The 16,204-nt window shown below is 40.9% G+C and overlaps 1 protein-coding gene across 2 annotated transcripts; it reads right to left on the minus strand.

The window, feature by feature from the left end:
• Positions 1-2,458: 2,458 nt before the first annotated feature.
• On the minus strand, positions 2,459-11,330 carry LOC118388334 (serine/threonine-protein phosphatase 4 regulatory subunit 2-B-like). Of its 2 annotated transcripts, none has more exons than XM_052526628.1 (9): positions 11,167-11,330; positions 10,315-10,396; positions 9,832-10,002; positions 5,808-5,901; positions 4,997-5,034; positions 4,792-4,866; positions 4,531-4,692; positions 4,185-4,441; positions 2,459-3,978 (listed from the first exon to the last, which is right to left on the minus strand). In XM_052526628.1, exons 1-9 carry the CDS (start codon positions 11,285-11,287, stop codon positions 3,635-3,637), a joined length of 1,344 nt encoding a protein of 447 aa, XP_052382588.1. In that variant the 5' UTR covers positions 11,288-11,330; the 3' UTR covers positions 2,459-3,634. The 2 variants fall into 2 exon arrangements, with proteins under 2 accessions (XP_052382588.1, XP_035633172.1); XM_035777279.2 differs by having other exon boundaries at positions 4,531-4,671; positions 11,167-11,329.
• Positions 11,331-16,204: the final 4,874 nt, after the last annotated feature.

The raw sequence follows: 16,204 nt of genomic DNA on the forward strand, positions 1-16,204 counted from the left end.
CACAGCCCTCCATGTGCTCGCCAGAGGTAGCCTGACTGCCAATAGGTACCGAGATGAGATCCTCAGACCCCTTGTGAGACCATATGCTGGTGCGGTTGGCCCTGGGTTCCTCCTAATGCAAGACAATGCTAGACCTCATGTGGCTGGAGTGTGTCAGCAGTTCCTGCAAGAGGAAGGCATTGATGCTATGGACTGGCCCGCCCGTTTCCCAGACCTGAATCCAATTGAGCACATCTGGGACATCATGTCTCGCTCCATCCACCAACACCACGTTGCACCACATACTGTCCAGGAGTTGGCGGATGCTTTAGTCCAGGTCTGGGAGGAGATCCCTCAGGAGACCATCCGCCACCTCATCAGGAGCATGCCCAGGCGTTGTAGGGAGGTCATACAGGCACGTGGAGGCCACACACACTACTGAGCCTCATTTTGACTTGTTTTAAGGACATTACATCAAAGTTGGATCAGCCTGTAGTGTGGTTTTCCACTTTAATCCAGACCTCCATGGGTTGATAAATTTGATTTCCATTGATAATTTTTGTGGGATTTTGTTGTCAGCACATTCAACTATGTAAAGAAAAAAGTATTTAGTAATAATATTTCAGTCATTCAGATCTAGGATGTGTTATTTTAGTGGTCCCTTTATTTTTTTGAGCAGTGTATGTACTTCTGTGTATTGATTTTAAGAAAGGACATTGAAATGAACATTGATGTTCATGGTTAGGTACACATTGGAGCAACGATATGCACCGCATCGATTATATGCAACGCAGGACACGCTAGATAAACTAGTAATATCATCAACCATGTGTAGTTAACTAGTGATTATGATTCATTGATTGTTTTTTATAAGATAAGTTTAATGCTAGCTAGCAACTTACCTTGGCTTACTGCATTCGCGTAACAGGCAGTCTCCTCGTGGAGTGCAATGAGAAGCAGGTGGTCAGAGCGTTGGACTAGTTAACTGTAAAGTTTCAAGATTGAATCCCCCGAGCTGACAAGGTGAAAATCTGTCGTTCTGCCCATGAACGAGGCAGTTAACCCACCGTTCCTAGGCCGTCATTGAAAATAAGAATGTGTTCTTAACTGACTTGCCTAGTTAAATAAAGATGTAAAAAAAAAATAATCGGTGTCCAAAAACACTGACTCCCGATTGTTATGAAAACTTGAAATTGGCCCTAATTAATCAGCCATTCCGATTAATCGGTCAACCTCTAATCTAAAGGACTCTGAACATGAGAAACAAGATTCTCTGGTCTGATAAAACCAACGATTGAAATATTTTGGGGTGAAGGTTCTTCTTCCAACAGGACAACGACCCTAAACACACAGCCAAGACAATGTAGGAGTGGCCTCGGGACGAGTTTCGAAACATCCTTGAGTGGCCCAGCCAGAGCCCGGACTTGAACCCGATCTAATATCTCTGGAGACCTGAAAATAGCTGTGCAGCAACACTCCCCATATAATCCGACAAAGCTTGATAGGATCTGCTGAGAAGAATGGGAGAAATACCCCAAATACAGGTGGCCAAGCTTGTAGCGTCATACCCAAGACTTGAGGCTGTAATCGCTGTCAAAGGTGCTTCAACAAAGTACTGAGTAAAGGGTCTGGAATACTTACGTAAATGTGATATTTTTAATAAACTTACAAAAATGTCTGAACCTGTTTCTGTTTTGTCATTATGGGGTATTGTGTGTAGATGAGGGGGAAAACAATGTAATCCATTTTAGAATAATGCTGTAATGTAACATGTGGAAAAGATAAAGGGGTCTGAATACTTTCCGAATGCAATGGACGTGCCATGCGCACCAGTCTGTGTGTCAAGAACTGCAACGGTGCTGGGTTTTTCATGCTCAACAGTTTCCTGTGTGTATCAAGAATGGTCCACCACAAAGGACATCCAGCCAACTTGACAACTGTGGGAAGCATTGGGGCCAACATGGGCCAGCATCCCTGTGGAACGCTTGACACCTTGTAGAGTCCATGCCCCGACGAATTGAGGCTGTTCTGAGAGCAAAAGGGAGTGCAACTCTGTATTAGGAAGGTGTTCTAATATAGGTGTTAAAATAGTTATACACTGTGTATAACCTAGCAATTCTCATACATCTTGTGTTTGGTCTTAAACTGACTGCAGTTTGAGGATTTCAAGAATACATAAGTAACCGATCAGGTTGTCTGCTTTGGCCCTAGACATTAGTCTTCAGCTCTTAAGACCTCAGGCAAGGGACACATTGTACAACCTGTTCAAATACAAAATGTGACCGAGGAATAGTCTTGAACTGAGGATTGAATGGCCATAAGTTCACATTGTTTTCAACACATGTATTTTAAAAAATTCTGCAGAGGTGTTGAGGTTGTGACATAGGTCATCTGATACCAGTCGGGTTAACATGCAGCTTTTAAAGCAGCTCAGTGGACTAAACGAGATGCCTCACGGGTAAGAAAGCATGACCACACAAAAATGTGAACATTTATTGCTTTATCTGAATACTGCATTGAAAGCAAAATCATTCAGAGTATACACAGAAATTATACAATTATATGGTTTCACAAAGGAAGTGAACACATACTGTATTACAATCTACAAAAGTCTACTTTACAGAAATTTAAAATTCTAAATATCAAAAGTACAGCTATAGAAAGAAACCAACTGCTCTGGATAGCTGTCAGTCAAACAACTTGGTGACATCACAATCCAAATTGGAAGTCATCTTGTACTTACAGCTGGTTTTGGAAACTAAGATGGCTGCCACAAAATAACATTTTACAAAATAAGTAGTTGAGTTGAAATGTTTATATAAATTATGGTGCCCCCAAAATGATATAATCTTACATCTGAAGGTAAAAGTAGCATGTTACATTACTCTTCGAGTTCGGTCGGTAGTGCATCATAGCAAAGACAACAGACGCATTTTAAAAAGGAGAATATGGTCTCACATGGAAAATCTAATACAATACTCCATCTCACGAGGAAAATAGATTTTTTTAAATAACATAGAAAGATACTTTTTCCTCAACAGCCAAGATGGCGGCACATGAGTAAAAACAGTGGTATGGGCTGGATGCTGAGGCTCGAGCTTCAGTCAAACAGAAATGCTAGCAAGCTCATCTCTGGAGTAAGTAACTAACGGCATAAATAATGAAGAGGTTAGTTAGCAGGGTTAGCTCTGTCCTGACTCTGGTGGTTTGGCGGGGGTGATAATCCACAGAGAAAAACAACTGGCTACAGGAACAAAACTGGGCCTGCTTTACCTGTCAAATGCTCAAATTGACGAGAAAACAATACCCAGGTGAACACACCGTCCAATCAGCACAGCTTGAACAAACATCATATGCAACCCAAAAGACTGACCAAGGCTGAAACAAAGACCTCTGGAGACCACAAGCCTTAAAAGGAAACTCTTAAATAGAGTGTAGGGGAAGAAAATAATCCAGTTAAAAAAATCTTCAATTGAAAATAAAAATGTGGATGTCCACATCAATGACAGGTGGTCATTTTGAGGAGTAGCCAAAATGTAGACAAGGCGTAAAGTATCTAGGGGACCAGGATGGAGTAGCCCCTTCACCGGTGACACTCAAGCTAGACTTGAGGACAGATGTTCTTAATGGTCAATAGATCGATCCTGAGGAGCTGTTAGTCCTGCTCCATGGGCTCTTCACTGGTCCCAGTGTCCTGGCTGCCACTCTCCATGGCACCCTCTGCAGCTGGCTCAGGAGTACTGCTGGAGGGAGCAGGGGCTGCCTCTTCCCTGGATTCATTCTCCGCACTGTTACAGCTGCTGGCGCTACTGCTGCTAACTGGGTCACAGCCCTCATCGCTGTCCCGGGCCTCAGGGTTCTTCAGGACGCCAGCAGTGGCCTGCTGTTCTGACTGGTCCATGTCATTACCTTCCTCTTGGGAGTCACAAGGTACCTCCCCCTCTGCCTGCTTATCCGCCCCGGGCCCTGCTGATGGCTCCGACTGTGTGCTCGATGGCTCTGTGGGACAGGCAAGGAAACAAAAACAGAGTAAGCAATGTTAACTGGGTTCTCATAGATCTGGCACACAGATAAGCTGAACTTGCAATGAACACCTCAGAATTCAGGCAACTCCTGGTTCTGCTCATACACTTACTAATATCCACAAAGGATTTCACCAGCGATGTATACCGGCATGATGGAAAAAGGTGAAAATTCAGTCCTACCTTGGTCTTCACAAGTCCCAGCAGTACTGGCAGCCTCACTGTCCTCCTCCTCCTCCTTCTCCTGGACCATGGACTCTGTCTCTTCCGACAAGCTGTCAGCATGGCAGGAGCTGAGGGTGTCCACCTTCTGCTCCTCCTCTTTATCTTTGTTGAACTTGAGCCTCTTCACCTCGTGCTGCTCCGCCTCCATAACCTCCTGATCGTCATAGTGCTTGTTCTTCACAGAGCTCCCTAGCGTATCCGATGCTGACACCTCACTGAGAAAGAAGATTCAACACGCATTAAATTCATAAAAGAACAGTAGGAAGTGAGTATCACATGGTATTTTGGGTAGCAACTGAAGTACCTGGAATGTGTGTCATGTCCCTGCTCTGTGGTAGGATCTTTGTTTTCTGTACTGTCCGGTAGACCGTTTGTCGCTAGTGAGCTGGCTAGAGAGAGTTTTGGTCTGTTCAGCGGCCTGGGGGTCCCTGGGCCATTAACTTTCCTGCAAGAAAATAATAAGAGACTAAGAAAAGTGAGGTTTACTTTCTGCATTTACCTTTAGGCAATTATCACTGATGTGAAACGAGGATGGGAGAATGAGAGCCTGTCCTATGCGCTTTACCTCTCTGTAAAAGCAGATGAGTTTCCAGGCAACATAACACCATTAATTCTATTCACACCACTGCATCCGTTTTTCCTTCATGACAGAGAGAAACATCACAATGACAATTCCGAACATCATATAAACTTAATAAAAACACACACCTGTGTGTCTAAAAATGCTTCATTGCTATAATGTATAACAATAAGGAAAAGACAACCCTTACTCTGAGGTAGGATGCACACAGCTGACCACCATCACATTCTGGGAGAAGAAAAACCCTATTACAAACACTTCAATATATAAATACTATTTTATTGAGATATATATATACACACACAGCCAGTCAAAAGTTTGGACACACGTACTCATTCAAGGGTTTTTCTTTATTTTTACTATATTGTAGAATAATAGTGAATGCATCAAAACTATGAAATAACACATGGAATCATGTAGTAACCAAAAGTGTTCAAAAAAATTAAATATTTTATATTCGATATCCTTGATGGTTTTTGCGACTGCACCTTCATGTCTTAAAGTAATGATGGACTGTCATAATATGGACTTTGTCTTTTAACAAATAGGGCTATCTTCTGTATACCACCCTTACCTTGTAACAACACAACTGATTGGCCCAAACGCATTAAGAAGGAAAGAAATTCCACAAATGAACTTTAATTGAAATGCATTTCAGGTCATGAAGTTGGTTGAGAGAATGCCAAGAGTGTGCAAACCTGTCAAGGCAAAGGGTGGCTACTTTGAAGAATCTAAAATATATTTTGAATTTGTTTAACACTTTTTGGTTACTACATGATTATTATTGTGTTATTTCATAGTTTATGATGTCACTATTATATTACAATGTAGGAAATAGTAAAAATAAATAAAAACCCTTGAATGTGTAACTTTTGACTAGTACTGTTAATGATAGATATGTATATCTCCCTCTCATATATATATATTATACACACACACGTGTATTTATATATATATTACACACACTATAAAAATCCTATCTAATGTGGCACTGAACTCACCTTCTCAACACCTCTGAGGAATTTCTCTGTTCCTGTGTAATTCCTCTTGGGTTCTGTAAGCAGCTCACACAAACGCTGGATCGTAAATGGAATTCTGAGGGAATGATGTAAGGAGTTGATTAAAATAAACCCAATTTTGCTGCGAAGAGAGAATAATTAGATAATTTATTATGGTATTGCCCCATGTAGCTTGTTTCTGGTCACAGGTTCAAGAGTGGCTGAAAAAACACAACATTGATTTAAAATGAACACTACAAACAGCAGGGTTGGGTGATTTGGAAAGCCATAGTCAATCAACAATATAATAATAGTCGTAGGAAAGGTTTTCATCTTTAGCTCTGTGGATACTATGCAATTAGAAAGGTTTCAAATTCATGTAAGACATCACAGTTGAAAATTATATGGCACATGGAAATCAAAAGAGGGTGATGGGTGAGATGGGCTGTGAGTAGCTCAGGGGTGATATTAGAGAGCTCATGGAAATCAAAAGAGGGTGATGGGTGAGATGGGCTGTGAGTAGCTCAGGGGTGATACTAGAGAGCTCATGATCAGTAATGGTCATTACTGGAAAACCCTACATATAATGTATCCCGGAGATGTCAGTACTATTTATTAATTAAATGTAATGTGTATAATATATATATATATATATATATATATATATATATATATAATATAAATGAATGCTGTGTATAAAAGTACAATGTATGTAAAAAGAAAAGCTGTAAAAACTAGTGAAAAACAGACTAGCCAAAGAAAACAGAGGCCTAGCTAAAGAAAAAAGTGATAATATTAGATAGTGCCTTCAGAAAGTATTCATACCACTTGACTTATTCCACATTTTGTTGTATTATTGCCTGAATTCAAAATGGATTTCTCACCCATCTACACAGAATACCCCATAACGACAGTGAAAACATGTTTTTAGAAATGTTTGCTAAATGATTGAAAATGAAAGATAAATATCTAATTTACACAATTATTCACACCACTGAGTCAATACATGCAAGTCTAAGAGTTTTACACACCTGTATTGTACAATATTTTCACATTCATTTAAATATATGTGTCAAGCTCTGGCAAGTCTTGCCTTAGATTTAAGCCAAAACTAACTACACCACTCGGGAACAGTCAATGTTATCTTGGTAAGCAACTCCAGTGTATATTTGGCCTTGTGTTTTAAGTTATAATCCTGCTGAAAGGTGAATTGGTCTCCCTGTGTTTGTTAAAAAACAGACTGAACCAGGTTTCTCTAGGATTTTGGCTGTGCTTAACTCTATTCAGTTTATTTTTATCCTAAAAAACTCCTAGTCCTTGTCGATGACAAGCATACCCATAACATGATGCAGCCACCACCATGCTTGAAAATATGAAGAGTGGTACTCAGTGATGTGTTGTATTTTCGCCAAACATACTGCTATGTATTCAGGACTTAAAGTGAATTTCTTTGTCACATTTTTTGCAGTTTAACTTGAATGCCTTGTTGCAAAAAGGATGCACATTTTTGGAATATTTGTATTCTGTAACGGCTCCTTTTCACGTTCATTTAGGTTAGTATTGTGTAGTTACTACAACGTTGTTGATTCATCCTCGGTTCTCTTTTGTTACAGGCATTAAACTCTTAACTGTTTAAAAGTCACAATTGGCCTCATTGTGAAATCCCTGAGCGATTTCCTTCCTCTACAGCAACTGAGTTAGGAAGGATTTTTATACACCATTCACTGCTCGACTGAGGGGCCTTAGAGATAATTGTATGTGTGGGGTAGAGATGAGGTAGTCATTAAAAAAATCATGTTAACCACTATTATTGCACACAGAGTGAGTCCATGCAACTTATGTTACTTGTTAAACACATTTTTACTCCTGAACTTAAAGGGGTTGAATACTTAGACTCAAGACATTTCAGCTGTTCATTTTCAATAAAATGTTTAGAAAAACAATTCCACTTAGACATTATGGGGTAGTGTGTGTAGGCCAATGACAATGTCTAAATTTAATCCATTTTCAGGCTGTAGCAACAAAATGTGGAAAAAGTCCAGAATATATTGCCAAACTTTAATGAGACTTTTAATTACATAAATATAGGCTAAGTGGCCAGTCATGTTTGACAAATAAATTGAAGGATAATTAACATTAACGTCTAAAGGCTTGATTCTGTCGACATACTTGAAGCACGGTTCGTTCAGATCAAATGGTCACAAGACCAGAGTGAAGGACAGTGCCTGTGGCGCACCGCTCATCACCCACCTTAAATCTGAGGTGGTGAGCATTTAGAAACTATTTAAACAAACTTAACTGCTTATAACGTGGATATTTTAGGTAATTTTATGAAGCATGCTTGAAGCATACCTTGTTTCAAAGTAGCCTAGCCAAAAAAGCTACCATAGAAATGTAGAGGCAATTATTTTACAAATACTTAATGCGATTGAAACCAGGAATTCTCTCATGTTCTACTGCTTTTCAAATAAACTTAATTTTATTGTCCAGCAGCCAAAGGCATAATCCTAGTCATATTAGTAACCCATGCTAGTTGATGCATCTTTAGATTTCCCCTCTTAATTTCTAATTAGATTACATTTTTGTCCAATATCCAATATTTTTCTTGCCAAAAAAACCCCATACCGATATTTAACATCTTTGCGGACTAGTACAGTTAAATAGTTGAAACACCAAAGTTATTTTGTTGGCATTTACATGTGTCCCCATTACCAGTAAAACTGCACTGTTGGTAAAGGGCTTGTAAGTAAGCATTTCATGATCAAGTTGTATTCGGCGCATGTGACAAATAAAGTTTGATTTGATTTGACATAATCACAAACCTTTTTTCACTCACTTGCTGTTTCATTGTTAATTTTTTCAGTCTCAACCAAGATTTCATCATACATGTCAAGCAGTGAAGTTTCAGCTCTGTGGCCTATTCTGCGATGCGCACTGTCACTGTGTCTGTTTCCATCTTGTCCAGCTGTGGCTAACATTTCACATAAACCCTGTTTCTTGTCTGAATCAAAGTAGCGGTCCTTGTACCTAGCATCGAGCATGGTGGCAACACAGTAAAGAGGCTCAGAGAGAATGCCACCCATTCGCTTGTTCACAGCCTTGAGTACTGTGTCGGCAGTTTTGTTGAGCAGGTGTTCTATGCCATGACAGAGGGTAAAATGTCTGCAGCAGAAGCAGTTGATGAGCTTATTTCTCGAGTCAGTTGTGGAGCTAGAAGTGTGTCCATTCCGATATGGTTTCTGATATATTGCGCATCCCTATTTCTAATGGATACTTTCGTCTCGGCCCACTTGCGCGTGCGGTGAGCTTTTGAGAAGTGTTTTCCTCTAATTGCATGTGCGCATAGCCTACAGCCATGTGTGCATTGTTGAGCTTATGATATGAATAAATAAACATTACAGTTTTACGCTAAATAGTCTGATCTGTTGCATCAGCTTCATTTCCTTTTTACATGTTTAATGTGCAGTGTTTGAATGCATTTAGGATCTGTCGGCCAAGAACCGTCTCAGAGTCCGTTTTTAACCTCTTTAGAGCCCTGGAGGGAATTATTTTATAAAGACATAAAAAAAATATTTGGTAGTAATTGTAATGTTGCAACATTTTATAGGGTACCAGGCTACCATCCTCCAGCAGAGAACTAAAAGGAGAATTTTGAGACCGTCTTGATTGAATATTCAAAGAAGCCAATTGTGTGCAGTCACATTTTTTGTCTGATGCTCTTATGGTAAAGATAGTAATGCATTTTATTTTGTAAATTGGTTCCTTGCATCATACAATTATGTACAAATTGTGTTACTAACATGTTTTTTATGAGAAGTAAAAAAAAATTGAACAGTCCTACTAGGCTGAGGGACAAGTGGCTAAAAAAGTGAATGTCAAGCCCTGCTACAGTACATGTGACATCTAGAAATGCCTATCCAGTAGATGGCGCCATTGTATAACCACCACAAAATCAGCAATAGTGAACTCCAGATGGCATCACATGACTGTAGGAAAACAGTTGCCGAAAGGTTTTGCTGGTACCTACCCATTGTATCCATGCACAATCTTCAGTATCCTCTCCTTCATGTCCTCAAATGGAATGGACTCCACATTGGGATTGGCTACCCCCCTTTGATCGGGTGCTGAGGCTATGAAGTCATCCATCACCTTCTCCAGTTTGAAGAGGAAATAGCTTTTAAACTGGGACCACTGGACCCTGGAGAAAGAGTACACATTTCTTAAAATGAATAATCCACATTCCTATGATTTAACTTGTTAAATAAAGCAAAATGTGAGAATATGATGCATACACATTTTTTTGCATTTCAAGATTATAATAACTTAGCTAGTAACATGTCAAATGTGTAATTTAGTTATAGACCACATGCAGAAAAGACTTGGCATGGCCTTGGCATATTCCATCATTTGGACCAGTGGTGTTCAAGTTTTCCCACTGAACATGCCTCACTCATCCTCTCATATGCATGAAATCTGTAGCTCCAGGCTTGTCAATAGGAACATTACTTACATGGTTTCTCCAGTCTTGGCAACATGACACAGAAACTGATCTAGCAGGGGAGCCACTTCTTGCGTCCCTTTCTTGTCAAAGTCTGCAGAGAACAGTGATATCAAATCAGTGAGCACAACAGATAAGGAAACTGAGTGATTCGCTTGCTTATTACTATCTAATGAATGGGGATTTGTGGCTACAACACTGTCAGTGTGTTTTAGCCATTCAACTAGCTAGCTAGCCAGCTTCAGACAAGCACCTGCCAAATGGGGATAATCAAGTTAATGACACCAACTGCGAATTTAATTGAGTGTTCGCATAAAAGGCTGTCCTTTACAGCTAGTTGTGGCAATTGAAGAGCTACAAGTGAACACAAAATTAGCTCACTAGCTAGGGTACCATTTACATAACAATTAGCTAGCTAGTTAGGCTTAACTTAATGCCAATGTCTTATCTCGATAGCTAAATTAACTAGCCAGCTAACTACCGGTAGTTAATCAGTTCATTAGCTTAGCTAGCTGGGTGTCAAGCTAGCTAACGTTAGCTATGTGGCGATGGAGTTGTCTACACAATCATGGTTAACTAGCTAGCTACATTGTTGAATCCAGAAATATACATAGGAAACAGTTACATAACATAGCTCGCGTGATTGCTTTTCTGGAGGTTTGAGAATTGAACGCTACTAGCTAAGCAACGTTGCTTCTTCTTCCGAATTTTAGCATTAGCTAGCTGACTTGCTAACATTAGCTTATAGCTAGCTAGCTACATTCAACACCTGGCGATATAACTAGCTAACCACTGTGGAATCAAGTAAACAAAACGTCTGCCTTTCAATCGAAGTATTACGTTATTCATAAGAACCAAAATAACCTTTGAACGCCTCTTGGAGTGAGTTTATTTCCATCATGTTCTCTGTCAATCTCTTGAAACCAAGAGGCAGACTGATGGTGGCTACGTTCTCAACACAAAAAAAGTAGGGAAGAAGAAGCATTTTAATATGGCGCTCGTGAGGTCACTGCCTGTTGGCAGACAGGCGGATCAGATTCAGAAAGTACAGGGAGTACGCTGCTGTTCATTCAACAAGTTGCACAATGGAACACTGGAGGGGAAAAGAACACTTGAGACTCAACGAGAGTAACAGACTACTTACTGTACCATCCTCATCTGAAAAGTAGCCTGTCTTAATAGTTTTGAAAGCATGATCTATCTGTACATTGAACATTCATTATGGCTGGCCATCCAGATTGTTACTGAACAAAAATATAAACGCAACATGAAACACTTTCAAAGATTTTACTGAGTTACAGTTCATATAAGGCAGGTATTCCCAAACTGTGGGGTACGCCAAATAAAAATGTGATTTACATTTTTCTTCACATTTTGAAACAGTACATGTATATTTTCCAACTGGCGATACATTTGGGTGAGGTTTTTCTCTCCTGAGTAGCCTCCTTTCACTGCCGATTATTTTTTGTTTTTAACCATCTTTTGTTCAGCGAAACACCACAATGTCAAATACAGGTAGCCTAGTCAAATAATTAACATCCATTCACATTAACCGTTACTCTCTCTCCACTCTTGCGCAGACATTTAGAAATGAAACATGACAATTAGAAAAATAAGCCAAGGGAGTTTGAGCGAGAATACAGAAGATTTTCGAGTAGTAAGACATGTATAAAAAGCAGCAGATGCCATTAATAAGAAGGGGCTAAAAGCTCTAAAATGGTGAGCTACCGAGTGGCTTGGACAGGCAAGCCCCATACTATCGTGGAGGACTAATTTATTCCTAATGCGGCAGAAATGGCTGGGGCATCGCTGGGGGAAAAGGCCCAAAAAACTAGACAGACAATGCCTTCATCAAACAACACTGTTCCACGATGCATCAGTGACATGGCAGGATATGTTTTCTAACAAGTACTGCTTCGCATACAAAAAGTCTGTGAATTATATGTGTTACAGCTGGATGAGTCAGACGTGGCGAGCCTGGCACAGCTCCTGGTATATGTCCTTTACGTTTATGAGGGGGCAATTAAGGAAGACATCCTCTTCTGCAAATCACTGGAAACCAGGCCAACATGAGAGGATATTTTTTAAGTACGGGACAGCTTTGACATCAAATGGACTTTGGTTGTCAAGATTGGTTGGTATCTGTATTGATGGCGCAAAAGCCATGACAGACAGACAGAGTGGAGTGGTAACTCGCGTGCAAGCAGTTGGATACACTGCAGCATCCACAGAGAGGCTCTTGCTGCCAAGGGAATGCCTGACAGCTTGAAAGACGCTTTTGACACAACAGTGAAAATGGTTAACTTTGTTAAAGCAAGGCCCCTGAACTCTTGTGTATTTTCTGCATTATGCAATGATATGGCCATGTAACACTTTTACAACATACAGAAGTGCACTGGTTATCAAGGGGCAAAGTATTGACAAGTATTTTTGTCAATTGAGGGACAATCTTAAAGTTCTCTTTACTGGCCATCATTTTCCCTTGTCTGACCACTTGCATGATGACAAGTTTCACACACAACTGGCCTATCTGAGTGATATTTTTTCCTCACCTGAATGATCTGAATCTAGGATTACAGGGACTCTCCAATATGCCGGACAAAATTGAGGCTATGATTTTGAGGCTATGATCATTGTATGATTTGTGTGCAAATGAACTCAAGCTTACGGACAATGTAAAATGTGATATAGTGAAGCACCTGAGTGAGCTGGGTGGGCAATTTACTTTCCTGAAACGGACAACACAAACAACTGAATTCGTTATCCCTTTCATGTCCTGCCTCCAGTCCATTTACCGATATCTGAACGAGAGAGCGTCATCGAAATAGCAACAAGCGGTTCTCTGAAAATGGAATTTAATCAGAATCCACTGCCAGATTTCTGGATAGGGCTGTTGGTTAGAGTCTTTGTTGTCTTTGTTGTTTAATTATAATCCAAAAGGAGTAGGCAAGAGAATGGTCGTGGACAGGCAAAAGGTCAAAACCAGTTCTGAGTCCAAGAGGTAAAGAGTGTCAGGCAGGCTCAATGTCAGGGCAGGCAGAAGGGTCAGGCAGGCGGGTACGGAGTCCAGAAAAACAGTAAAGGGTCAAAACCGGGGAGACTGGAAAAATAGAATAGAAACCAGGAGCACGGGAGAGCACACTGGTTGACTTGAAAACATACAAGACGAACTGGCACAGAAAGACAGGAAACACAGGGATAAATACACTGGGGAAAATAAGCAACACCTAGAGACAATCACAAGAACAGGTGAAGCAGATCAGGGCATGACAACTATAAAAAGTGTGGGAACTGCTGATATAAGGAAATAAGTCAATTGAAAAAATGTATTAAGCCCTAATCTATGGATTTCACATGACTATAAATATAGATATGCATCTGTTAGTCACAGATACCTCAATGAAAAAAAAGGTGGATCAGAAAACCAGTCAGTATTTGGTGTGACCACCATTTGCCTCATGCAGCTTGACATTTCCTTTGCATAGAGTTGATCTGGCTGTTGATTGTGGCCTGTGGAATGTTGTTCCAATCCTCTTCAATGGCTGTGCAAAGTTGCTGGATATTGACGGGAACTGGAATATGCTGTTAAACACGTAGATCCAGAACATCCCAAACATGCTCGATGCTCAATGGGTGGCATGTCTGGTGAGGATGCAGGCCATGGAAGAACTGGGACATTTTCCGCTTCTAGGAATTGTGTACAGATAGATCCTTGTGACATGGGGCCGTGCATTATCATGTTGAGACATGAGGTGATGGCGGTGGATGAGACAATGGACCTCAATATCTCATCACGGTATCTCTGTGCATTCCAATTACCATCGATAAAATGCAATTGTGTTCATTGTTCGTAGCCATAACCCCACCGCCACCATGGATCACTCTGTTGACATCAGCAAATGGCTCACCCACACGATCCCATACATGTGGTCTGTGGTTGAGAGGCCAGTTGGACGTACTGCCAAATTATCTAAAACAATGTTGGAGACGGCTTATGGCAGATAAATGAATGTTCAATTCTCTGGCAACAGCTCTGTTGGACATTCCTGCAGTCAGCATGCCAATTGTACGCTCCCTCAACTTGCAGTGGTGTAAATTACTTAAGTATACTTTAAATTACTACTTAAGTCGTTTTTTGGCTGTACTTTATTTATATTTTTGCCAACTTTTACTTCACTACATTCCTCAAGAAAATAATACACTTTTTATTCCATACATTTTCCCTGACACCCAAAAGTACTCATTACATTTTGACAGGAAAATGGTCCAATTCACACACTTATCAAGAGATCATCCCTACTGCCTCTGATCTGGCAGACTGACTAAACACAAATGCTTTGTTTGTAAATTATGTCTGAGTGTACATACATAGACTGTATGTCAATAAAAATGTAACTAAAATTGTGCCGTCTGATTTGCTTAATATAAGAAATTTGAAATGGTTTATACTTTTACTTTTGATACTTAAGTATATTTAAAACCAAATACTATTATTGAAGTAGTATTTTACTGGGTGACTTTCACTTGAGTCGTTTTCTGTCTTCACTGACATTTTCAACCTCTCCCTGTCCGAGTCTGTGATACCAACATGTTTTAAGCAGACCACCATAGTCCCTGTGCCCAAGAACACTAAGGTAACCTGCCTAAATGACTACCGACCCGTAGCACTCACGTCTGTAGCAATGAAGTGCTTTGAAAGGCTTGTCATGGCTCACATCAACACCATTATCCCCAAAACCCCAGACCGACTCTAATTTGCATACCTCCCCAACAGATCCACAGATGATGCAATCTCTATTGCACTCCACACTGCACTTTCCCACCTGGACAAAAGGAACACTGATGTGAGAATGCTATTCATTGACTACAGCTCAGTGTTCAACATGGTGCCTTCAAAGCTCATCAATAAGTTAAGAACCATGGGACTAAAAACCTTCCTCTGCAACCGGATCCTGGAATTCCTGACAGACCACCCCCAGTTGGAAGGGTAGGTAACAACACATCTGCCACACTGATCCTCAACACAGGGGCCCCTCAGTGGTGTGTGCACAGTCCCCTCCTGTACTCCCTGTTCACTCATGACTGCACGGCCAGGCACGACTCCAACACCGTTAAGTTTGCCGATGACACAATAGGGGTAGGCCTGATCACCGACAACGATGAGACCGCCTATAGGGAGGTCAGACACCTGTCCATGTGGTGCCAGGACAACAAACTCTCCCTCAATGTGATCAAGACAAAGGAGATGATTGTGGACTACAGGAAAAAGAGGAACGAGCACGCACCCATTATTATCAACGTAGCTGTATTGGAGCAGGTTGAGAGCTTCAAGTTCCTTGGTGTCCACATCACCAACAAACTGACATGGTCCAAACACACCAAGACAGTCGTGAAGAGGGTCACGACAAAACCTATTTCCCCTCAGGAAACTGAAAAGATTTGGCATGGGTCCTCAGATCCTCAAAAAGTTCTACAGCTGCACCATCGAGAGCATCTGGTTCCATCACTGCCTGGTATGGCAACTACTCGGCCTCCGAACGCAAGGCACTACAGAGGGTAGTGCGTACGGCCCAGTACGTAACTGGGGCCAAGCTTCCTGCCATCCAGGACCTCTACACCAGGCAGTATCAGAGGAAGGCACTAAAAAATGTCAAAGACTCCAGCCACCCTAGTCATAGAATGTTCTCTCTGCTAACCGCACGGCAAGCAGTACCGGAGTGCCAAGTATGTTTCCAAGAGGCTTCTAAACAGCTTCTACCCCCAAGCCATAAGACTCCTGAACATCTAATAAAATGGTTACCCAGACTATTTGCATTGGTCCACCCCCCCTCCCCCCTGTTTTACACCGCTGCTACTCTCTGTTGTTATCATCTATGCATAGTCACTTTAATAACTCTACCTA

Source organism: Oncorhynchus keta, chromosome 10 (assembly GCF_023373465.1).
Source record: "Oncorhynchus keta strain PuntledgeMale-10-30-2019 chromosome 10, Oket_V2, whole genome shotgun sequence".
NCBI lineage: Eukaryota > Metazoa > Chordata > Actinopteri > Salmoniformes > Salmonidae > Oncorhynchus > Oncorhynchus keta.